The sequence below is a fragment of the Silene latifolia genome, chromosome 2, assembly GCF_048544455.1.
Source record: "Silene latifolia isolate original U9 population chromosome 2, ASM4854445v1, whole genome shotgun sequence".
NCBI classification, from domain to species: domain Eukaryota; kingdom Viridiplantae; phylum Streptophyta; class Magnoliopsida; order Caryophyllales; family Caryophyllaceae; genus Silene; species Silene latifolia.
Window position 1 is genome coordinate 37,472,472 of NC_133527.1, and position 25,741 is coordinate 37,498,212.

A 25,741-nucleotide genomic window follows, 5' to 3' on the forward strand; every position below is an offset into this window, starting at 1 on the left:
TAAACATGTTAAGAGTAATAAAGACTAAAACTTGGCTAATTAAAGTGACTAAATTAATTAAAATACAATAATAATAGAAATGACAACGAAAAAGAGAAGGGGGGGAAATAATTCATACCAACTTAAAGGAAATTGCATAAGAAAGCTAAGAAATTGTCTTACAAATCCAAAAGATTGAATCTTGAAGTATAATTAATCTAATCTAAACTAATTTTAGGGAGGAAATTTGGGAGAAAAATTATTCTAAGAACCTTAAAAAAAATCTGAAATTGGGGGCTCTCTGTTGTTTCTCTGCCTTCCGACCAAAAAATGAAGGCTGCTCCCCTCACGTGCCCCGCACACCCCAAAAACGTAAACAAGTGGAGGCCTCATCGAAAATGTGTAGCTGTCTTCTTTTCGTTGTACATCTTTTTGTCTCCTAATGTCAGCCCACTTTAGAAATACAAAATAGCCCAGGTCAAATGTAAACGGGCCATGGTAGATAATGACTTGGCTCATTTTCTTTCCGTCTTTCTTTTATCTGTCTTGAACCGGTTTTTATACTCGAACTTTGTACCTATAAAATAAAAAGACAAAAGCACTACCAAAATCCAAAAATAATATAGAATTACACTATTTAAAACTAATTTACTAATACTCTATTTTATACTAAAATGAGTAAATAAATTCAACTCGGGTTATTAATTCGACTATATAAGAGATAAAACGTGGGCTAAAAAGACATAAAATAAAGCGTTATCATCAAGAGCACGAGGCTCTGATACCAATTGAAGAGTTAAGAACGATAAACACCTAAGAGGGGGAGGGGGTGAATTAGGTGTACTTTTTAAAAATTTTATTCTTAACTTGGTTAATTGATTAACTTAAGTAAAGAATATTGAAGTACAAAACTTGAGAGACTTAATTGAATGTAAGTTCACAAGAAGGTACAACTGTTCTATGTCACAGTATAGGTGACTGTGACACAGAACTTGATTAAGTACATGCGAGAAATAGCAAAGTGAAAGAACGTAAAAGTAAATGAACAAACAAACGACATTTTAAAAATTGGTTCAGCCTCTATTCTGAGGCCTACGTCCAACCGTTATTTTATTGTTTGTTTAGAAATTTACTCAAACTTAGTAAACCCCTTACAATGAAAATAACTCGCCAACCTACTCTAGTTGCACTCAAACTTAAATCTACACCGCTTCAAGAGTTTATGGGTTCTATCTCAAGGTGTTACAGAAATCTCAAGAGTTCACTAAATGAACATGGAGATCACAATTAAGATATAACACGAGAATCATGGAACAAACTCATTATGTCACAGTACAGCGAACTGATAATTGAAGGTTTTACAGCTTTTTCGAAAACAAATGAAGACTTTAAAAATCTGAAAAACGTTTTGCAAACACTTAAAGAACAAAGCTTTAAATGCACAAATAATTTGCAATGTTTTACAATAAATGCGTTGGAAGTCTTGAGAAATAAATGAGTCAAAGACACTCTATTTATAGTGGATTTAGTCTTAGGTGAGTATAACTTGGAGAAATTAAATCCAATATAAAAATAGTAGCCTTGAGTGATGATAAGTATTAGACTATAAGCTTGGAGCTTAAGAAATCAGAAAACTTAAGCTACTACACTCAACATGTGACCTTTTACCAAAATGGTAAAAAACTTTTCTTACCGTAGAAGTTTGACAAGTCTTACTTACCATTTTTTTTTTGAAAGAAAAGTCTTACTTACCATTTAAGTAAAAGGTGTTTGTACAAATCTAGAGGCTTAGTCAAGTGGATTTGTGACTCAAAAATTTCAGATTGTTTTCAGGCTTTTGAAAATTCAAATGTTTAAGGTTTGAAATTTGCAAAGTTTTAACACTTAAAACATTTTGTCGAAAGACATCCTCCATACGGTAGTACCAGAAACTACAGTACAATGTACTGTTGCATGGTTTTGCCATAACTTGACTTAAATGAGAATGTTACACTTACTCTTACATTTTTCGACTAAGGCTTAGAAAATATCATTGTCTTGACTTTCTTGATTATCTTGATCATCTTAAATCATTGTTGAAAGTCCATTTGATTGCTTCAATCACTAATCATTTAACTAAAAGCAAACAATCAAATAACAAGGGGACTTGACATCATCAACACAATGTGTTCTAACACACCAGCACCTAATCCATTCGTTGTAAAGGGACAATCAAACTACATATTCCAAGGCACAAAATTCTTGTTTTGATCAATCTCAGAGTTAAAACAAGCGTGCTTAATAAGAAAATACGCCAATACTCGCCCTTTCATGATTCTTTAAGAAATACACCAAATTAAATTGAAGTAAATTGACACTTCATTTACTCAACCGTCCTTTTAACCAAGGTTGTGATAAGATAGGCTTCATCATCTCTAGCATAGACACTATTTCGTTAACACGAACCGTAAACAATTATCTCAACTTTAAAGAGCCATCATATTATCTTAAACATGCCTTTTGTAGGTACATGTACCTTATTTTTGTATCCTGTAACTATCTACTTAAGTACAACACCACTTGGTCAAATCATCGATAATTCTCTTGTGACAAATTACAACCAATAGATTGATTAGCGGCTCACAAATACAACACGGACTTTGCTAGGTTTTGGTGAAATTAACACCAGTGGATTAGTCAATTACTTCTTTATGTGATCGAAAGCTTCTTGACGACTCTTATTTCATACAAGTTTCTTCTCTTTTTTCAATCGTGCAATGGAGAAAAGTTTGTAGTCTTTTGATCATCCTTAAGGTTGTCAACAATAATCTCACATACATTTTTTTGGGTTAGGAGTCTACAATGCTCATGATGAAAATCATATCTCAAAACCTCTTTAACCTTATGTAGTTTATGTAGATAACATTTATTTACATTTATCTACATCATCTCTCACATTTCTTATGTACGCAGTCTTCCCGTGTGTGTTAACATGTTTATCATTTGAAGTAGAGCTAGAACAAATGTTGTCTTGGTTCATTTCATGCGTAATCTTCAATGAATCACTACTAGATATATTTTTGCAAGGGTGCAATCTCAACATTGATAAAGTCTTGTGATGTTTACCTTGATCGTTCACTTCTCTCAATCTAAACCTTGATCTAATAGAGTATATTGAGATTTTTAATATTAGAAGAACTAATTAATTCTCCCAATATAGTTGTCAAAAACCTATTTGTGTGGAAACAAGCAGAGTATCAAAACAACTTTAGAAGTCGTAACTACCCTCGTACACTTTGTGATCTGTCATAAGTATAAAGGCCTCGAGTCACGAATGTTGAATTTTGGTCAATAACGAGCGTGCAATTTAGCGCTAAGGATGAATAATATGATGCTTATACTCTAAATACTGGAATATTCAAATATACTTGTATATCATGAAAAATCGATTACACAACATTAATAGAGTCTTCACAAGATTACATGTGCATGGTAAATTACAAACTAAGGGATATATGACATTAACTTTATTAAAGGAAAGTTTCACCTTCCTAATCTAAATTAAGATAGACTAAGGGGTCGTTTGGTTGCATGTAGGAAGTTGCATTGCCTAGGAAGTGATAAATCACATGATTTTTAGAATTCATGTGAATTAGGAAAAGTTGTTTGGTTGCATAAAGGAAATGCAATTCATGTAGGCATTCCCACTTACCTAGGGGGACCTAGGTAAGCAACTTCCTCCATTATGGAGGAATTAGAGTTCCTAGGTATATTCTATTTCATGTGAATTGGGGTAACCAAACAAGTTACTCATTTTGCAATTCACATGAATTAGAATTCCTGTTATTTAATGGGTAACTAAACAACCTCTTAAGTCATAGTTATTGAGTTGTGTGCAAGGGCGGATCTACACCTAGGGCTATATGGGCTCAAGCCCAATGTAAACTTTTGATAAAATAGTTTTAGTTATAACCAAATTCAATGACTCTTAGTAGAACAATTGGTAATAGTTGATGGGTGATGGTGTTTTGCTGCAGGAGGTTGTAGGATCGAGTCCTATATGGCCATTTTTTCCCCAAACTTTTTCCTTGTTTAGTGTTTACGAATTATGACTAGTCGACTACCACTATTTACGTACTCCTTAGTTTATACTCCCTCGACCCTCCGTCTCAATTGTTTGTTCATTATTTACGACTATCACTTTTAAAATTTACCTCTTTTATTTTTTGTAAGGTATTATTTAATTAATAAAGGTATCTTATATATATATATATAAAACTGGGTTGAAGCGCTGTGGATGCGCCACGTGTCAACCCAGCTTTAAATACAAGTATTAATTACACTGAACATTAAATATAAACATAATAAATGCTGTATAAATCTCAGCAAAATATTAATTACAGCTTAATAAATTTTATTATAAAATTACATTAAATAATTACGGTGATTTGATTCTAAATTTATTAAAAAATTATTTTGATAAAAATCCTAAAATGTAAATAATTACGTTTATTGCGAAAAATGCTTCAAATTCAGTATAATTTTCATTATATTTATTGAAATATTTTGATTTGTAGAGATGATTAAAGTGAGTGTCTCATAATATTTTATATTTACGTAAAAAGACATTTTGATAAAGTTATAAAACTTAGACCATTAAATCCTAACAAAAATATATTTGGAAGAGTCATTGTACTTCTTAAAAACATAACTTAAAAGAAAACTACTAAAGGTAAGTTTTTATATGGGAATGAAAAAATTATATTGCGAGAAATTAATACATCTAAGATTTTGATAGGTTTAAATAGTGTGATACCGAGTATGTGTACGAGTATGTATGTACACAGTGATCACGAATGCATTGGAATAAACAAAACAAAAGTAATGATTATTAAATATTATAGTATTATAAAAGACATAAAAAAAGTAGAAAAAAAACGTTACATTTTTCTTTAATATCTTCAATTAAAATACGTATACGTCAAGTATAAATATTGATTATGACTAGATAAATATTACTTTTAGTTAAATATTTTATATGTTATATTTTAAATACTTTGAAGTTAAACCTCAAAAATATTATTTGAGAAAGTTTAACCTATTTTATTTATAGGTAAACTCTTAAACATTATTTATATATAGTTGTTTAAAAATACAGAAGGTGCAATTTTAATAGATATGTTTGACATATAACAGATGCAAAACACAATCAAAACATTTGAATAAGTTGATTTTGAACTCTATATGTGTAATACATAAGAGGATATCGGGAAATATAGCAAATCACCTCAATAAGTTTGATACGATGTGCAATTAAACCCCTTAACTTATAAATGTAGCAAATAGGCCCCATAAGTTTCTCTTAATGTGTAATTTGCCACATTTCTTATTTTTAGTATTGAAATTTACTAAATTAAATATAATTACTTTTATTAAAAGTCAAAAATATTGATCAAATATTAATCCTAAAATTCCTAATTATTATAAAGCATGTTTAAATATTTTTTTTTTGGTGAAAAAGTATTCATAATATGAGAATTTTTATTCTTTAGTGAAGTTACAATGAAAAGTTACATGTCCAATTTTTTTTATCTTAAATTTGGTTTACATTTTTTGTTGAATATGTAAGTATTTTATTTAATTTTTTATAGATATATTTAAAATGATTTTTATAATAGAAAATAATAGATTTTAGTTTAAAAAATGGTAGAAAAATTGATTTGGGCTTAATTGCACATTTTTGAAAACTTATAGGGGTAATTTGGTACAAGTGAAACTTAGAGGGTTAAATTGCACATAATACATAAGTTATGGGGGTAATTTGCTACATCCCCGAATAAATATCACACGCTATACATAAAAAAAATAAAAAATTACATAAAATTTTATTCACATCATTTTGAACAAATATTGATTGATTTGGAACCTAACGTATTGTGAAATGATATAATTTGAGAACTTAATGTTGATTGTTGCATTATTCGAATAAATTTTATTTTAATTAATATGATATTTGAATTAGTCACAAAATAATTTATAAAACGTTGATCAGCATAATAAATTATCACTTATTAGTTTTAGTTAAAATTGTATGTATTTTATTTTAAAATATTGAAAATAAACCTAAAAAAATTAAATTTGAGAAAAATTAGTTTATTTTTATTTATAAGTAAAAATATTAAAGGTCATATATAAATTATGTTATTTTTCTTCAATTATAATAACTAAATTTTAAAACAGGCCGCGCGAAGCGCGGGATACTATCTAGTATAAATAACGGGGCGGAGGGAGTTATGTTTAATTATGCGATGGATATTCAAAATATGGGTCGGAGTTGGTTAGCTAAATTTTAATACACTTTTTAATCAAGTCTACATTAGCATTCTTTGTGTCCCCCGCCCCCCCTTTTTTTGTTTACAACTACCTCTATTTAAATACTTATTTGTTTATACGAGTACTCCTCCGTCTCAATTATTTGTTTATTATTTACGACTACCACTATTTAAAGTAATCTTTATTTTGTATTCTCAGTCTCAATCATATTATTTAATCAAAGTTATAAATAATGAAGACGCAGGGAGTATATGTTTAATTATGAGATGAGTATCCGAAATATTTGTCATAATTGGTTAACTAGATTATAATTAGAAAGGTTTATAATATATCTACCATAAAAAATAAAATGGTTCATGATATTTAACGTTATGGTTCAATACTTTTTAAGTGCTCTTTTCAACAAAATGTCTAAATTTTTCCCCTTTTTTTCGATCCGTATAATTTCTCCGATATTTATACAGGCCAGCATTTTTTTTATTAGCCCACTATAGATTTGATTCCTGGATCCACCCTTGTGTGTCTGCCTTGCTTGATGAAGAGTTCTTCCTTATATAGACATCCCCATCTGACTTTTTGCTTTATAATTGCCTTCTTGGTTAAATAAGCGCTTTTGATACACTTCTCCTCTCTTCAAAGAGCTCGCGCATATTCTTCATTAACGCTTGAATTATGGGCACGCATGTTCCACTTTATACTCCAAATGTTTGACAGAGTCTAATACCTTTAAATTAATAAATTTAGTATCTTTACTAAATTGACCACTGACAAAGACATTTTTTTCGTAATTGGAGGCCAGGTAGTATTTGATTATTTAATCATTGTTTTGTTGTTTCCTTGTTTTGGTACAGGTGAGAACTTTACAACTATAGACTCCTTGCAATATGACTTAGAGATTCTTAAATCCGCAACCAATAATTTTGGAATTGAGAATAAGTTGGGTGAAGGCGGATTTGGTAGTGTTTACAAGGTAATAATCCAGTCTCATATAAAATAAAGTTGATGTAAATTTTTATGCAACGAACAACACGGGAGAACAAGGATAGCTATATTACTTAAGACGTCCTTGCCTACAAAGTTGATATTGATTATGACCTAATCAGAATGTTGCATCGTACAAAAAGTTACATGAGGCCTAAATATAGGGTCCCAATGAAAAGGTCCATTCAATATTGTATAATGTACAATAGAATAAATTTTATACCAATGTTTAAAGTCGACTTGCATGTGTTAATAAAATTGTATACATGTTTGATGTTTCATGTCATAATAATAGGGTATATTGCCAAATGGAGAAGTTGTAGCAGTGAAAAGATTGTCTAGAAGCTCAGGTCAAGGTGCAAATGAGTTTAAAAATGAGCTATTATTACTAGCAAAGCTTCAACACCGGAATTTGGCTAGGCTACTAGGGTTTTGCTTGTCCGGAGAAGAAAAACTCTTAGTCTATGAGTTTGCGCCTAACAAAAGCCTTGACAATTTGCTATTCGGTATAGTATTCTATGAACTTTATCTTGAATTATGTTAAATATGAACATGCCGAGTCCATTTATGCATAATTGATCAAGGACAAGCCAATCTGGTACACTGAGTTACTCCAAACCACTATTATGAAAGGATTGAAAAATAAACTACAAATATTATTTGGCATATTGGTTCTACCCCGCCTACTAATTTTCGGCAATATACACCCACTAAACTTATTTCGTTAGAGAAACATAAGCTGATACATAACTAATATATTGACGTTAATATTTGTTTCGTCCAAAGTTCTAATTTTAAGGATGTAAGGATGTACTACTATATTGATTACATGTTTCACTAAAATTTATTTTTTCCCTGCCATCTAGTTTTACCTATTTAGTTTGATATATTGGACTATATGGTTCTTTATATTTTACAGATCCAATAACACAAGACCAAATAAATTGGAGAGTGAGGTATAACATCATACAAGGAATAGCAAGAGGAATGCTTTATCTTCACCAAGATTCCCGCTTAAGAATTATACATCGAGATTTGAAGGCAAGCAACATACTATTGGATGCAAATATGAATCCCAAAATTTCAGATTTTGGTATGGCAAGAATCTTTGGTGGTGATCAAACCCAAAGCAGCACAAGTCGGGTTGTTGGCACATTGTGAGTACCAACTCTTCTTTTGGGTCACGCTTATTTTCAATATTAGGAGTGTTCATTGGAAATATCATTACATTCTATGATAAGCTCATTAAACGACTGTTTAGGTTAGTTTTACGTTCATATTACTATATATTAGTTGTCTTCTACAAAGATTTGTGAAATTTTAATTGAGTGTTCAACAAATAACTAAAGTAGTGTTTGTTGTTTAGTGGCTATATGTCTCCAGAATACGTGACACAGGGGCGATTCTCAACAAAATCAGATATGTACAGCTTCGGAGTGTTGATCTTAGAGATTATAAGCGGCCAGAGAAATACTTCATTTTATGAATCAGGATACGCTGAAGATCTCATAAGCTATGTAAGGACTCTCTAGATTTGCTAAAATTACTCCCATATCTTTACCTCAGGCAAGAAATTGCTCCCAAAAGCCAACTCAGGCCTAATATTCCGTCTTTTTTTGAATTTATGACCAGTTTGCCCTTGAAATCCCTTCATGTTATATTCCTTTCTCATCCTCACATCACCCACTACGCCACTCATCGTCACCCGCCGAAAGGCTTGCTGTCACCCACCACGCACGCCGCTCATCATCACCCACCGAAAGGCTTGCTGTCAGTCTGTCACCCACCACGCACGCCGCTCAGCGTCACCCACCATCGTTGTCTAGTTAATGAACTGCAGCGATTTCCCACTCTCAGAAAACGAATGGATGATGTTATTTTCAGAAATGGAATGAGTCACAAAATCTGAAATTTTCCGTCAAATTTGGGGACATTGTTGATGGGTTTTGCCCAAAAGATCAGTCTCTTAGTGCTATAAAGATTGCTTTCGAGTTTCAGAAATTCAATGAAGGTATGATTGTAGCGGCCTTATCAAAAGTCAATAGAATGAGTGAGGAAGGAGGGAGGGTGACTGGCGGAAAAGAGATGGCGGTTGGATTGTCCAGGGCACGAGGTGGATGACGGCTGTAAGGCAGCACAACAACCACGGAGGCGAAATCGATACATAAAGTTGAAGGGATTTCAGGGGAAAATTGGTCATGAAAATAGAAAAAAGGCGGAAAAATTCAAAAAAAGACGAAATATTTGGCGCGAGTTGGGTTTTGGGAGCAATTTCTTGCCCGAGGTGAAGTTATGGGAGTAATTTTAGCAAATTGTTTTAAAAGGGAGTAATTTTAGCAAAACTTATTTCAAAAGGGAGTAAAATCTAATTTACTCTTAAAAAAATATAAAACTCAGGTTATGAGTACATATCAGGACCCTTGATGACTATACATGTCAAACTAGTTTTAGACCCGTGCATAAAATGCACGGATTGGTTTTTAAATATTATGGTGATTTTTTTTGGATTTTAAATATTTTTATTTTTATCAATATAAGTATTTGTTATGTATTAATATGATGATTTTTTCGATGTTAAAAAAATAATCATAATGATTTAATCAGTGTAATTATTATAGTATTTTTTTCGATTTTTAAAATTTTTCATTTCAGTAATTTTTTGCGAGTTCTTTTAGACCTATATTTGTTATGCTGGTTAATTTCTTAGTTATTAAATTTACCTAGTTAATGATGCATCAAAAATTAGTGAAGTAAGAAATTAATTGATCAAAATTTATGTGAGTGATGGTGTAAGTAGTGGTGGGGTCAAAAGTTTTTTTTATCTCCTTAATTTAATCGGCCAATCAAAAGTCTTAAAAAGACTTGGCTTTTATATAATGTAGATTAGTTGACATCAATAATTATATATGCTACTTAATTGATACTCTACAAGTTAAAACAAACATAACTCCTCTACTCTACTTGCTAACTTGATTAATAACAGGCTTGGAAGCTATGGGAAGAAGGTAAGCCTATGACATTAGTTAATCCGGCCACACGAGAATCGTGCTCAAACCATGAAGTGATGAGATGCATCCACCTTGGCTTGCTGTGTGTCCAGGAGTCAGTCGAAGCGAGGCCATCAATTGACATGGCAGTTTTGTCATTAGAGAGCTTCACTGTCACTCTTCCAAATCCAGGAGAACCGGGTTTCTTCCGCAAGACTGGAGGAGAGTCGATTGTTGGCATGAGGATGGTCTCATCACTTGAATCGTCAGGGAGCAACCCAAGACCAATTTCTATGAATGATGTTTCGGTAAGTGAAGTGGAACCTAGATAAAGGATAACATTAACACATCATATTGTAGTACGCTACTCCCGTACGCCGTAATAAGGGGGACATAATGAGCCTTATTTTGGACAGTAAGTTATACTTTTTGTCCATTTTTTTTTATAAATTTTGTGCTCAAACATTCAAATCTATATTTGTTGTGCAATAATTTCATACCAGACAACAAAAGGATTCAGGGTTTGAAATTTAAGACGTTAAACTCATTTAAATTTTATGTAAATATAAAATGTTTGATAGAACTGATAACGAATTAGATAGTATATATTGAGATTTGAGACACTGAACATCAGATCACCTGTACAATTTCTGACAAAGTAGTTTGGCCTTGGAGGATGGTACAATTCGAAGGCCCTTTTTAAGAAAAAAAAAATAGATCAATGTTAGAGTCGTTTATTAAATTCTTGAATAAGGGTGGGTCCTCTTTGTGTGAAGAAATTAATTGAATGACTAATTTGTAAACTTACTCTTCGTGTGAATAAAGAAAATAAATTGTTTATCAATCTTTTTCTTTTTGCGCACACAATGCGACCTTTGCCCTATACGACAATAGATAACTTTTACATGAATAGATGGGTATTTTATTTATAAGGCCCAATTGCAAAATACTACCTATTATAGTTGAAATTTTGCAAAATACTACATATTATATCTGTTTATTCACATTACTACCTATAAAACTACAACTCTTCTTAAGTTGCTACCTAATAATTTGATTTAGCACTTAATTGACATTATAAGGTGACTTTCATGGATTTTTACCCTCTTTTAATTTAATCCTAAATGAACTACCCATTATACCCTTACTAATACTACCCCTCACTAATCAATCCTTTCTTTTGCATTCTCTTCCTCCACAGAACACCACTATCAACTGTCACCACCTTCAGAAATCACCATTAACCCACCACGACTGTGATTCCCACTTGTCGTCCACATCACTACAACACTACCTTAGGATGTAATTGCACCTTCAGGAATCTTACTCCTTAGATCTAAGATTTTCGCTAGTTGGGGCTTTAGGTGTGGTGGTGGTGGTTTAGACGTGGTAGTTGTAAGGTAAAGGTGGGACTTGGGTGGCGCTATGGTGGTGGATTATTAATGTGTGGTTAGGTGGGAGATGATGTTAGGTGTGGTGAATATTGAAGATGGTGGGATTGGGCCGACGTGATACTATTGGCGGTGGTTGCAGTGCTTTTGGTGATGTGGGGGCTGAATTCTGGTGGTGGTAAAAAAAAGTTAAGAATATGATAAGGAATGAGTGTTTAAAGAGGGTAAAATGGGCTTCCAATATTAATTTATGAGTTTTTATTAATTTGCCTTAATTAAGAGCTAATTAAGCTTATTAGATAGCAATTCAGGAAAAGTTGTAAGTTTGAAGGTAGTACTTTGAATAAAAAGTTATAATATGTAGTATTTTGAAAAATACTGATTATACTAGGTAGTAATAAGCGGGACATAATGAGCCTTATTTTGGACAGTAAGTTATACTTTTTGTCCATTTTTTTTAAAAATTTTGTGCTCAAACATTCAAATCTATATTTGTTGTGCAATAATTTCATACTAGACAATAAAAGGATTCAGGGTTTGAAATTTAAGACGTTAAACTCATTTAAATTATATGTAAATATAAAATGTTTGATAGAACTGATAACGAATTAGATAGTATATATTGAGATTTGAGACACTGAACATCGGATCACATGTACAATTTCTGGCAAAGTAGTTTGGCCTTGGAGGATGGTACAATTCGAAGGCCCTTTTTTAAGAAAAAAAAAAAAGATCAATCTTAGAGTCGTTTATTAAATTCTTGAACAAGGGTGGGTCCTCTTTGTGTGAAGAAATTAATTGAATGACTAATTTCTAAACTTACTCTTCGTGTGAATAATGAAATAAATTGTTTATCAATCTTTTTCTTTTTGCGCACACAATGCGACCTTTGCCCTATACGGCAATAGATAACTTTACATGAATAGATGAGTATTTTATTTATAATTTAGAGGAAAAGACAAATCCAAACAAATTAGAAGTTTAAATGGGATGATGAGGTAGGCGATTTTACTCTAATATAAGTTTAAAATGGATTAAAACCCAATTGTATAAGTGGGTTAAAAATGATTACCAAAAGACCCCCATTTTTTTTATAAATTTGTAATAAAGTGTATTACACACACAAGTATTTGAGTAGGATGACATGGGTAGAATTCAAAAAACAAAAAAAAGAGTTAATTAGTTTTACTCCCTTTTAAAACCCACTTTTTTGAAATTACTCCTTTTCGAAATTTTTTCCTAAAATTAATCCCGTTAGTCACATTTTTACCTAAAACTGATTCAAAAGCTCAAAATTAAATAACTTATTTCGTCTGTCACAAATCTATATCTATATCTATTTTAAAAGAGACTTTTTTCGAGCGATTTTAAGCTGTCCACATCATCAAAAATCAATTTAGGAAAGTATCATAAATAATATTTTTTTGATATAAAAATTAAAGTAAAAATCTTTTAATTATTATAATATATATTTCCTAAATTGTATTCAAGTGATTTTTCTAATTTTTATATAAGAACTTTTTACATTTCATTTGAAGAAAAAAGTATCGTTCAAAAAATTATGAAAATAGTATAATTAGATTCGTGATAAAAAAATGTTATCATTAAAGTATAGATTTCATATTATTTGCACATATTAAAGATGATATATTTCTTAGTATTTTATATGTTTCACATTGAACATATATAAATAATAAAATTGTCCCACATCGAAAGATTAATACAAGGTGGGGCGATCCTATGGTTATAAATATAAGGCATCATTGAAATTTATTTATCAACCCAAAATCTTTTGAGTCTCTCAAGTATTGTTTTAAAGAGTTCTTAAGAGTTTGTATCATTATCTTCACAATTTGATATAAAAAATAATGTAGAGAATTTTTAATTTAATAATATTTCCTACATTAAAATGGATTATAATGTTTTAATTATTTAATTTAATGAGAATGAGAATATAAAAATGAGTTATGTATGATTTAATTACAATGAGACCAACTCACTGAATATTAGTCAAACAATTAAGCGGACAATAGGTGAAAAAATCCAAGTATAGCAAAGAACCCATGGGTCAGCTACCATCTTAGCCATAGGAACTGCCAACACACTCATAATAAAATGTTACAAAACATTTTCCCAAAAGACCCATAGACCATAACGGCTTATGTAGTCTTAATACCAAATTTATTTGTATTTTACTATTACGATTTTTTATTTGAGACGGAATTATCCGTCTTCAATCTTCTTTTTTTAAATAGATACTTAAATTAAAGACTTATAAACAGAGTTCATACATCAATTAAGGGAGATTAGGAGACCTGGCTCTAAAGAACATATCGTTATTAAACTGAGTTGGATGTCGAACTAGGTGCGAAAAAGATGATGTACTTCTTAGTATGTTATATCTCACACATTGAAAACTAATGTAGATGTGGTGAACATACTACGTATAAATAGGAGAAATTGTTGGGTCATCCTATTACAAATAGTATAATTATCCCACATCGAAAGATTAACATAAGGTGTGTTGATCCTATTATTATAAATAGTAGACTTGTCTCACATCGAAAGATTGACGTAATGTGGGGTAATCCTATGATTATAAATATTAGTCATCATTGTAGCTTAAATATCAACCTAAAATCTTTTGAGTCTCTTAAGTTGAAGAGTCGAGGACAAGGGCACCTAAGAGGGGGAGGGGGTGAATTAGGTGTCTATTTAAAATTTAAGCTTAATGAAAGCTTCTTTAAAAAACTCTTAAACACTTTAAACAATGCTTAGATGAAAGGAGAAGTCGATACTTAGAACTAGAGAGTTAGAAGTATTCAACAACGATTCAACAAGCAGAAGTTACAGTGCACTCAACAGTTGATTCTGTAAATAAAAACGTGAGTAGAGTGTGCAGCGGAAATAAAACGAAATAGACACGACTAACGATGTTTTTAAAAACTGGTTCGGTCACTACTCCGCGACCTCGTCCAGCGCTATTTTATTAAACGTCTCAGAAGTAAACTCATACAAACCAAGACCACCCCGAATAATAAAACAACTCCCCAACCTACTCCGGTTGCTAATGCTTAAAAGCTACTCCGCTTCCAAGACTTTTGCTTTGGGCTACTCCGCCGAAAGACTCCTTGCTTAAAGTTACTCCGCAATAAGACTTTTTCTTTGGGCTACTCCGCCGAAAGACTTTGTTCGGTTCTACCCGTTTGTTACAAGACCACTTATCTCAATGTTGTTCACTCAATTGAACGGAGGAGATAAAGTTTAAGTACAAAACACGGGATCCTTGAACACGACTAAAACGACTAGGTACAACAACAAACTTCAAGTAAAAGACTCAAAAGATAAATAAACAAACTTGCAAAAGATTCAAAGATTTGAAAATGATAAACGGTTTTGCAAAGTTAATTTACTCGATTGAAAGCTTAAGTCTTTTTCAGTTTAAAACTAGTTTGTTGCACACTTGTAAAAATGAATTAAGCAAGCTATTTATAATGTTCAAGTAGTATACTTTACATTAAAATAAATTACACTCATAAGCACAAGTGATTAAAATAATGTAAGTAGTTTGTTTGGGCAACATGCAAAGCCAACCGAATTCCTCACCAAGAAACCGAGTATTCTTCCTCAAGAAATCGGTGCCTAAGATTGCAAGAAATCAGATTGTGCACACACACAAAAATAGGCTGGGTTTTTCAACAAGAAACAAGCATAAATGGTTGTGTTTATGGGAACCATAAACATTTTCATAAATGTAAAAGCAAACAACCCATTTATAGTAAGTGTCTTATTGTGCAAGCAAACTCCTTAGCAAGTCATTGAAAGCTCTATATTCTTTAAAAGACTTCAAAGTATTTTCAGAAAACATTTGTGAAAGTTAAAAGCACTTTAACAAAGATTCAAATATTTTCGAAATATTTCTTTCAAAGACGAGCCTTAATTAACTGTTGACTCAACTGTGTTTTTGCACCTAAACGTAAATTCGTGTTAAATGATCACCTTACAACACATGACATTAGCACTAATGACTATCTTCATCTTTGATCTTCATGATGACATTCTTGATAACCTTGAATTGACAATTGGAGCTTCATGCTACATGGTTAAACTTAAGAGGCACACAATTAAATAACAAATGAGATTAATTTGTCTTAAGGTATCATCAACACAATCTTAATCAAATTGGGTTTCTTCATAAGTATTGTCTTAGATAGCTCTTATAAGAGTTTGTATTATTACCTCTATAATAGTGAAATTTATTTGAAGTATCTTTGTTGATTTTGGTGGTTTAACAATTATATATATATATATATATATATATATATATATATATATATATACATATATATACATATATATATATATACATATATATATATATATATACATATATATATATACATATATATATATATATATATATATACATATATATATATATATATACATATATATATATATATATATATATATATATATATAGAGAGAGAGAGAGAGGATCAACTAAGTCCACCATATATATTTGAGTACATAAGTCCTTCTAAGAGCCATTGTATAAAGGCAATGGAAGGCTAGGATTTGATGTCAATTTGTGGCTACAGATTAATCCCCCCCACCTTTTCTCTAATTAACTCATCAATTCAATTAACCTACCGCACTAGTCATTCATCATCTCATTATCACAACTCTTTCTCCTCTCTCTACATCTCACTTTCTTCTTCCTCTCTAAAAACCTAAAAAAAAAAAATCAAAACCCAAAAAAATACAAAACCCAAATAAATCATTCATTCATTTCTTCTTCATTCACCACCACCCATCACTACCCCACCCGACACCCCGCCGCCATCGGTAACTTTTATAAATTCGGTTTTTTTTTCCTTCAGATTTTGCGTCTCATTATTTCCGTCACTTTTTTTTCCAGATTTTGTGTTAAATTTGTTGTTTGGGGTCGGTTTATTTTATTTTTTAATTTTTGTTGTTATTTATTCTTTTCAAATCTCTTCTTGTTATACGTTTTTTTTAAGATTTCGGGTTTTAAATCTCTTTTTTTTGTGAGATACTTTTTTTTCATCTAAGATCTACTAAAACATTTTCATAAAATTTGTTGTTTTAATCTTAGCTATATAAAAATTCTTATAATTTTTTGATTTAAATCTTATATTTCACATTTTTATATAAAAATGACATAAAATGACTAAAGTTACACAGTTATGGGCAAAAGTTATACTGTTATGGACTAAAGTTATACAAAAATGGATTAAAGTTATACAAAAATTGCCTAAAGTTATACAAATAAGGACTAAAGTTATACAAAAATTCCCCCTTAATCCATGGTCAAGGTTAACAAGTCAAAACATGATCAAAATAAGATGCATAAATACATGGTCATTGAAAATTAGTCAAATTTTTCGTTAGCCTAGGTAGAACATATTATCGCCAAGTAAACATAGTTACGGTGTACGCAAGCCTAAGAGTCATTGAATCACCACCTGCAATTTTAAACAACTTCCCCCTCTTGACATCATCAAGTAGGAAGAACACAAGTCTAAATAAGGATTAGAGTTATACAAAACAAATTGTTCAACAACTAACAACATAACCAATATTATTAAAAGAAATCAAAAACACAAAGCCAAGGTAAAAAAGGATTAGAGAGGCTTTTGTTTTGATTAGGCATTAGGCATGGTTATGGCAAAAGGCTTGGTACGGCATTAGGCATAGTCTAGGCACGACATAGAGCAAGAGATCAATCATCGACTTCTTCGGTTTCATCTTCTCCAACCAACCCATGAACCATCTCCATAAGCTCTTCATTTTGACCCTTAACCTCCTTGAGTTCCTTACGCAAACCCGACCCTTCCAAACGAAGACCCGCAATCTCACTCATTTGAGCATGTTGGAGATCCAACAAGGCTTTAACATCCTTAGTGAGACATGTCATAGAAGACGATTGCATAGAGGAGGAGGCGACATCCTTAGCCTTCATACCCGACCAAATACGAGCAATTTTATCACCATCAATTTTCAAGTACATTTGTGATAAAACTCCCGAGGTCATAGTGTCACACATGTGATCCACACTGAAACTAGTCGAGTCCACAATATCCAATTTCTCGAAAATGACCGAGTGGACACTCTCTTAGCTTTGCCTTTCGGTTTGGGAACGGTTTCCTCCTTGAATAACTCGTCATCATTGAAGACGGAATTCAATTTCTCCGTGTCAAGTTCCGTTTCCACAACCGTTGCCTCACTCACGGTTTTGCCTTTCCTTTTTCGCCTTTTGTTTCCAACCAAATCCTTCAACATCTCATCATCACCAACACTTCCCTTCGATTTCGATTTTGATTTCGATTTCGATTTCCCATTACTCTTCTCACCGGATTCCTCAACAACATTCTCAACACTCTTTTCTTTTTCTTCACTTTTTTCAATTGATTTTTCAACACTATTTTCTTTTTCTTTTTCAATGTTTTCCTCATTCTCCTCTTCACTTTCATTTTTCTTTTCGTCACTGTTTTTCTCTCCTTCCTTCTCGGCATCCTCATCAACAATATCTTCATCTTTTTCACTTTCCTTACCAACACCAACATCAACATCCTCAACATCTTGAATGATTGGATTTCCATCATCATCAACTTCACCAATAACCCGTGAGCTTCCTTCTTCACCCTCGGTTTCGGTTGCATGCAGCATATTCAAATCGAATTTTTGATTGAACACCCGACTTGAGAATCTCCTAGCCTCGGCGGCTGTTTTAGGACGATTAGCAACTGATTTCTTTCTTGTCATTGGGGTATTAGACACAAAAACTCTAGGTTTCTTTGGTGGTTTTTGATTTTGGGCAGTTTTTGATCCAAGACTTTCGATTTGTGGTTCAACCGATGGTATTTTCGGCTTGTAGGAGTCTCGGATTTCCTTCAAAGTTTTCTTAGTTGATTTTGGAGGCATGATTCTTATAGTGAAAGTAAAAGTGACAGTTGGTAGGGGGATGTGGAGGACGGTTTTGGAGAATATTTGGGGAAGATGTAATTTTTTGAATATTTTGAAAGTGAGTAAGGAGGTCATGATTTAAGAGTAGAAAATTTGGACATGTAGTAAATGAGGTGAATAGTGTTTTAGGCTTTTTTATTTGATTGGTTGAGAGGAAGGTGGGTGTAGCCGGTTAGGTGGGGTTTAGGCGGCTAGGACATGGGTAATGGGGAAAGGAGATTTGATGGTTAGATGATGGTTGAGTGGCTGCATGTGAACAATATCTTTACCCATTGGATTTACATGCAAATTAATCATTTATTTCATTGAGTAATACTAACACATAATCACTTAAAAAGACAAGTGTAACATCTACTCTAGTCAATCATCGAGGGCAAGTCGTCATAAAATTTTACGCGGAATTCAACAAACCAATTTCCAACCGAAGTTTTACGAATTGTTCTCTTTCAAGCGGTTTTGTAAAAATGTCGGCTATTTGATCTTCCATTCTACAAAATTTAAGACGAATTTGACCCTTTTCCACATGATCACGTAAAAAATGATGTCTTATGTCAATATGCTTAGTCCTTGAGTGTTGTATAGGGTTCTTTGAAATGTTAATGGCACTAGTATTATCACAAAAGATAGGAGTTGAATCAAAGATAATACCATAGTCCCTTAGTTGTTGTCGAACCCAAAGAACTTGCGCGCAACACAATGCGGCACTTACGTACTCGCTTTCAGCGGTGGAAAGAGCAACAGTGTTTTGTTTCTTTGACGCCCATGAGATCAAACACGGACCTAAGAAAGTAGCCATCCCGGATGTACTCTTTCGATCAACGACGCTTCCGGCATAATCTGCATCCGAGTATCCTAAAAGCTCAAAAAAACAATGTGAGGGATACCAAAGATACAAATTAGACGTTCCAACTAAATACCTAAGAATACGTTTTACGGCAATGAAATGCGATTCTCTAGGACTAGCTTGGAAACGAGCACATAGACATACACTATATAAAATATCCGGTCGACTAGCGGTCAAATAAAGTAATGAACCGATCATACCTCGATACATCGTTTCATTAACTTTCTTACCATTCTCATCTTTGTCAAGCTTTGTGGACGAAACCATAGGTGTAGAGAAAGGTTTAGAATTAGTCATACCGAACTGACATAGCATCTCCTTTATGTACTTTTGTTGATGAATCATCACACCATCTTGAGTTTGCTTGATTTGAAGCCCAAGGAAGAAACCTAGTTCTCCCATCATACTCATATCAAACTCAGATTTCATTAGTTCCGAAAAGTACAAGTAAAGGAGTTCATTCGTTGCACCAAATATTATGTCATCGACATAAATCTGTACAATCAACAGTTCACCACACTGTGAGTTTATGAACAATGTCTTATCAACCGATCCACGCACAAAACCATTTTCCAAAAGAAATTTTGACAAGCGATCATACCAAGCTCTTGGAGCCTGTTTTAAACCATAAAGCGCCTTGTCCAATTTAAAAACATGGTTTGGAAATTCATTGTTCATAAAACCCGGTGGTTGCTCCACAAATACCTCTTCTTCTAAATAACCATTTAGAAAAGCCGTTTTGACATCCATTTGAAACAGTTTGATGCCTTTGTGAGCAGCAAAAGCTATGAGCATATGTATGGCTTTAAGCCTATCTACTGGTGCGAAGGTTTCATTATAATCAATGCCTTCTTGTTGTTTAAATCCTTGCACCACTAGTCTAGCTTTATTCCTTACGATATTGCCCGAATCATCTAGCTTATTGCGAAAGACCCATTTGGTACCAATCACGATACAACCAGTAGGTCTAGGGACAAGATGCCATACCTCATTCCTTCTGAATTGATTTACTTCCTCTTGCATTTCCATCACCCAACTCGGATCTTCAAGTGCCATGGTGATGTTCGTTGGTTCAATTTGTGAGAGGAACGCATGAGATGCAAAGAAATCATTGAGGGATGATCTTGTTTTCCTTCCCGAATTCAAGTCACTGGTCAAGTTAGAAAGGGGGTGAGATTTTTGGTGTTTCCACTTCTTTGGTACGATTAAGGATGGTGAGGCTTCTTGGGGTTCGACTCAACGGATTCGCTCAACGTTGGTTCTGGTTCATTTTGTGTTTGAGGGTTTGTTTCTGTTTGTTCATTTTGTTCAAGTGTACCCTCATTCCCCCTGGATTTCGTAGCCTCATTTTGTGGTTCAAGTGGTTCTGTTCCCCCTGTCTCTTGGCAGTTCCTTGATCAGCTTGATTGATCCATTGTTGATTCTGCTCCTCTTGTTCGTTCTCCTCGTGTACATCATCCATGTCATGTCGAATCATTCCAAGCTCATAGTCCTCATCATCTTCATCATCCTCTTCCTGTGTATTAGAATGAAAAAGACTAGACTCATCAAATATGACATGCACACTTTCTTCGATTTTCATGGTTCATTTATTATACACTTTATTAGCCTTGCTACGATCCGAATAACCGACAAATACGGCCTCATCACTACGAGCATCGAATTTACCCAAATTATCCTTTCCATTGTTGTGAACAAAACATTTGCTTCCAAAGCATTTCAAATAGGATAAATTAGGCTTTCTTCCTTTAAGCAACTCGTAGGGTGTTTTTTTAAGCATTTTTCGGATCATAACACGGTTATAAATGTGACATGATGTGTTGACGGCTTCGGCCCAAAAATTCTTTGGCAACTTACTACTAATGAGCATAGTCCTAGCCATGTTTTCAAGTGTACGGTTCATACGCTCTACAACCCCGTTTTGTTGAGGTGTAGCACGCGCGGAAAAGTTATGGCTAATACCGTGCTCATCACAATAAGTAATAAATGAGGAATTTTCAAATTCGGTTCCATGGTCGGATCTCAAAGATATGAGCTTTTTATCAAACTTGTTTTTGACCTTTTTCAACCAAATTAAAAATTCATCAAATACTTCATATTTAGAACTCAAATAGAGAAGCCAAACGAATCGTGAAAAATCGTTAACAATCACACATAAGAAACGACTACCTCCTTTACTTCTAACACGCATAGGACCACATAAATCAATATGATGTAACTCAAGAGGTTTGGATGTACTAACGAACTTTTTGGATTTAAAAGAGCTTCTTACTTGCTTACCCTTAGCACAATCATCACACAAACTATTAAAGTCAAATTTCATATTAGGAATGCCGTCGACTAAGTCAAGTCGCTTAAGGGTGTTCAATGTTCTAGCATTTACGTGACCTAATCTCTTAAGCCAAAGCCATGGGTCGTTCTTTTTCAAAGCACTCATACAAGACATGGTACGACTAGACAATGCAAAAAGATTAGTTAAGTAAACATCTTTAACACGTTTTCCTTCAAGAACAACTTCCCTTGTATTACCATCTAAGACACGACATTCACTAGCACAAAATTCAACGATATTACCATTATCACACATTTGAGATATGCTAAGGAGATTATGCTTCAAACCTTTGACAAGCAACACTTTGTCGACACATTGTGACGATGACTTACCAACCTTCCCGATTGCAATAATTTCACCTTTCTTATTGTCACCAAACGTCACGGTGCCACCATTGTAGGCTTCTAGTGAGAGAAATTGGTTTCTACTTCCCGTCATACGACGTGAACATCCACTGTCCAAGTACCAATTGCTGCTGCCTCTCACTAATGTCTATAAGAAATTAAGAGGTTAGTTTAGGAATCCAAACGAATTTGGATCCCTTTTTGTGAGTTGCATTGTTAATCAAATCTTTGCGAACCCACTCCTTTTTAGCAACCTTGATGTTCTTATTTAAGTCGTTTAGTCGATTAGGACAACCATTAAAGTCATGACCAGTCTTACCACAAAAGTTGCAAACAATATACTCGGGAAGGCCTGCATATTTTCTCCTTCAAAATCGGTCTTGCTTGGTTCTCGGCTTTCAAAGTTACGAGTTCATCGAATGTTACTCTGGAAACCAAGTCCAGCTTTTTCTTCAGATTTTTAGGACTGATTTATGAGGGAGTCTAAAATGTTTTGGCTACCTTCCCATTTCCTGTAAAACTCTTTAGCATCATGCACCTCTTTGGTCAATGTTTCAATTTTAGCAAGATGGTCAAGATTTAGTTTGCCTACTTTATCGAAAGCGGATTTAGCATGACTACATTCATCACTAAGCAACATTGCAATTTCTTCAAGTTGCTTATTATCATGTCGACACGAGGTAAGGTCAGCTAGCAGTGAGTCTCGTTCTTTAATCAAAATATCAACTTGAATAATTAAAGACTCGTTTTCTTTTTCAACATCAGAAACAACAGTTGAGGCAACTGTTGATTTTGACGAGCTAGCTATGTTCGTGAGAACAAGGTTTTCTTTCCTCAATTTCTTAATTTCTTTTCTGAGTGATGGAATGATGTTACTTTCTTTTATCTCGTCTAGACACTCTCTAAGACCAACATTTTCTTCAGCAATTTCCTCAATTTGAGTTTGCAAGTCATAGAGTTTATCATTTTTAGCAAGACTCTTGTCAAGTACATCATCAAACATCAAACAAAGCTTATCCTTAGAAAGAGTTCTCACCTTGTTCTTGAGATTCATTACCTCGGTGTCGGAGTCATCGCTGGAGTCGTCGGAGTGTGCCATAAGACAGAGTGCGGATTATTTCTTTGAAAACTTGGGTCCGTCAAGATCAAGACGAGTTGTCATACAAACTTTGGCATCTAATTCTTCCTCAAGGACTTCATCCTCATCGGAATCAGATACACCCCATATTGCAGACATGACTTTATGCTTAAAATCTTTCTTTGCAAAATCTCGTTTTTCTCTAGATTTGAACTCATTCCACTTGGGGCAATCTTTGATAAGGTGACCTTTCTCACCAGATTTGAAACAAGCCACCGTGGAATAAGATCTCTTCTTTTGAAAACGTTTTTTGTTAGTATTGTTGAACTTCTTAGGATTGTGACTATTGATCATATCCGCCATGTTACATGAGTACATGGCTTGCTCGTCATCTCCATCATCTTCCTCATCACTTGAGGTTGATTTGAGAGCGAAACCTCTAGCTTTGGAACTTTCACCCGAACGCTGTGCGAGACTTAACTCGTGTGCCATGAGTGAGCCGATTAGCTCATTAAGAGACAATTTGGACAGATCTTTAGCCTCCTCAATAGCCGTCACCTTCGGTTGCCATTTATCACTTAGGCTACGAAGGATCTTTCGGACTATATCCTCGGAATCAAACTCTCTACCTAGACCTTTAAGTTCATTAACAATACTAGAAAAGCGAGAAGAAAGACAATTGATTGACTCATCTTTCATCATATTGAACATCCCATATTGCTGCGTGAGAAGATCAATACGATGCTTCTTGTCTTGGGACGTTCCTTCATAAGCAAGGTTTAACGTGTCCCAAATCTCTTTAGCCGAGGTACATCCGGAGATGCGATTGATATCTTGTTCACCGATGCCATATTGAAGAATGGACATGGCTTTAGAATTTTTCTCGACTTTACGATAGTCAGCCTCGACATAACTTTCCTCGCTTTTCACAGCACTTTTCCCATCAGAGTCAGTAACCGTTATAGCAAGGGGACCCTTTTGAATAATGACCCAACACTCATAATCCGTAGTTTTGACGTAGTGTTCCATACGGTGCTTCCACCAGGAGTAGTTATCCCCTTTGAAGATAGGGTACTTAGTATGTTTCCCGTCCATGACTATAGGATCAACTCACTGGTAGTTAACCAGTTATCAAGAGCACAAGGCTCTGATACCAATTGAAGAGTCGAGGACGAGGGCACCTAAGAGGGGGAGGGGGTGAATTAGGTGTCTATTTAAAATTTAAGCTTAATGAAAGCTTCTTTAAAAAACTCTTAAACACTTTAAACAATTCTTAGATGAAAGGAGAAGTCGATACTTAGAACTAGAGAGTTAGAAGTATTCAACAACGATTCAACAAGCAGAAGTTACAGTGCACTCAACAGTTGATTCTGTAAATAAAAACGTGAGTAGAGTGTGCGGCGGAAATAAAACGAAATAGACACGACTAACGATGTTTTTAAAAACTGGTTCGGTCACTACTCCGCGACCTACGTCCAGCGCTATTTTATTAAACGTCTCAGAAGTAAACTCATACAAACTAAGACCGCCCCAAATAATAAAACAACTCCCCAACCTACTCCGGTTGCTAATGCTTAAAAGCTACTCCGCTTCCAAGACTTTTGCTTTGGGCTACTCCGCCGAAAGACTCCTTGCTTAAAGCTACTCCGCAATAAGACTTTTGCTTTGGGCTACTCCACCGAAAGACTTCACGCTCAAAAGCTACTCCGCTTCGAAGACTTCATGCTTAAGGACAACTCTATCCTAAGACTTTGTTCGGTTCTACCGGTTTGTTACAAGACCACTTATCTCAATGTTGTTCACTCAATTGAACGGAGGAGATAAAGTTTAAGTACAAAACACGGGATCCTTGAACACGACTAAAACGACTAGGTGCAACAACAAACTTCAAGTAAAAGACTCAAAAGATAAATAAACAAACTTGCAAAAGATTCAAAGATTTGAAAATGATAAACGGTTTTGCAAAGTTAATTTACTCGATTGAAAGCTTAAGTCTTTTTCAGTTTAAAACTAGTTTGTTGCACACTTGTAAAAATGAATAAAGCAAGCTATTTATAATGTTTAAGTAGTATACTTTACATTAAAATATCTTACGCTCATAAGCACAAGTGATTAAAATAATGTAAGTAGTTTGCTTGGGCAACATGCAAAGCCAACCGAATTCCTCACCAAGAAACCGAGTATTCTTCCTCAAGAAATCGGTGCCTAAGATTGCAAGAAATCAGATTGTGCACACACACAAAAATAGGCTGGGTTTTTCAACAAGAAACAAGCATAAATGGTTGTGTTTATGGGAACCATTGTAATACCCCGTATTTTAATTATATTTCATAAATCATACTTTAAAATTAATAGTGATTAGTTATATTTATTAATTATAATAATCGCGGTTAAGTGGTTAGACGGAAATAACTAATAAAATAATAATGAGTCGAGATGGAAAATTGGGTAATAAGAATATACGATAATTCATAAAATAATAATAATACTTGATAATTATGTT

At 33.6% G+C, this 25,741-nt stretch overlaps 1 protein-coding gene across 2 annotated transcripts in view; it reads left to right on the top strand.

Annotated features, from left to right (window-relative positions):
- The window catches only part of LOC141642610 (cysteine-rich receptor-like protein kinase 15), a 77,462-nt gene extending 66,683 nt beyond the window's left edge, over positions 1–10,779 (top strand). Inside the window, exons 3-7 of one of the 2 annotated variants that reach the window (XM_074451454.1) lie at positions 7,143–7,261; positions 7,568–7,778; positions 8,192–8,429; positions 8,639–8,789; positions 10,256–10,779. In XM_074451454.1, the coding sequence (XP_074307555.1) occupies positions 7,143–7,261; positions 7,568–7,778; positions 8,192–8,429; positions 8,639–8,789; positions 10,256–10,591 (1,055 nt within the window). In that variant the 3' untranslated portion in view covers positions 10,592–10,779. The remainder of the gene's footprint in view (positions 1–7,142; positions 7,262–7,567; positions 7,779–8,191; positions 8,430–8,638; positions 8,790–10,255) is intronic. The other variant, XM_074451455.1, reaches the window with a different exon arrangement.
- Positions 10,780–25,741: the final 14,962 nt, after the last annotated feature.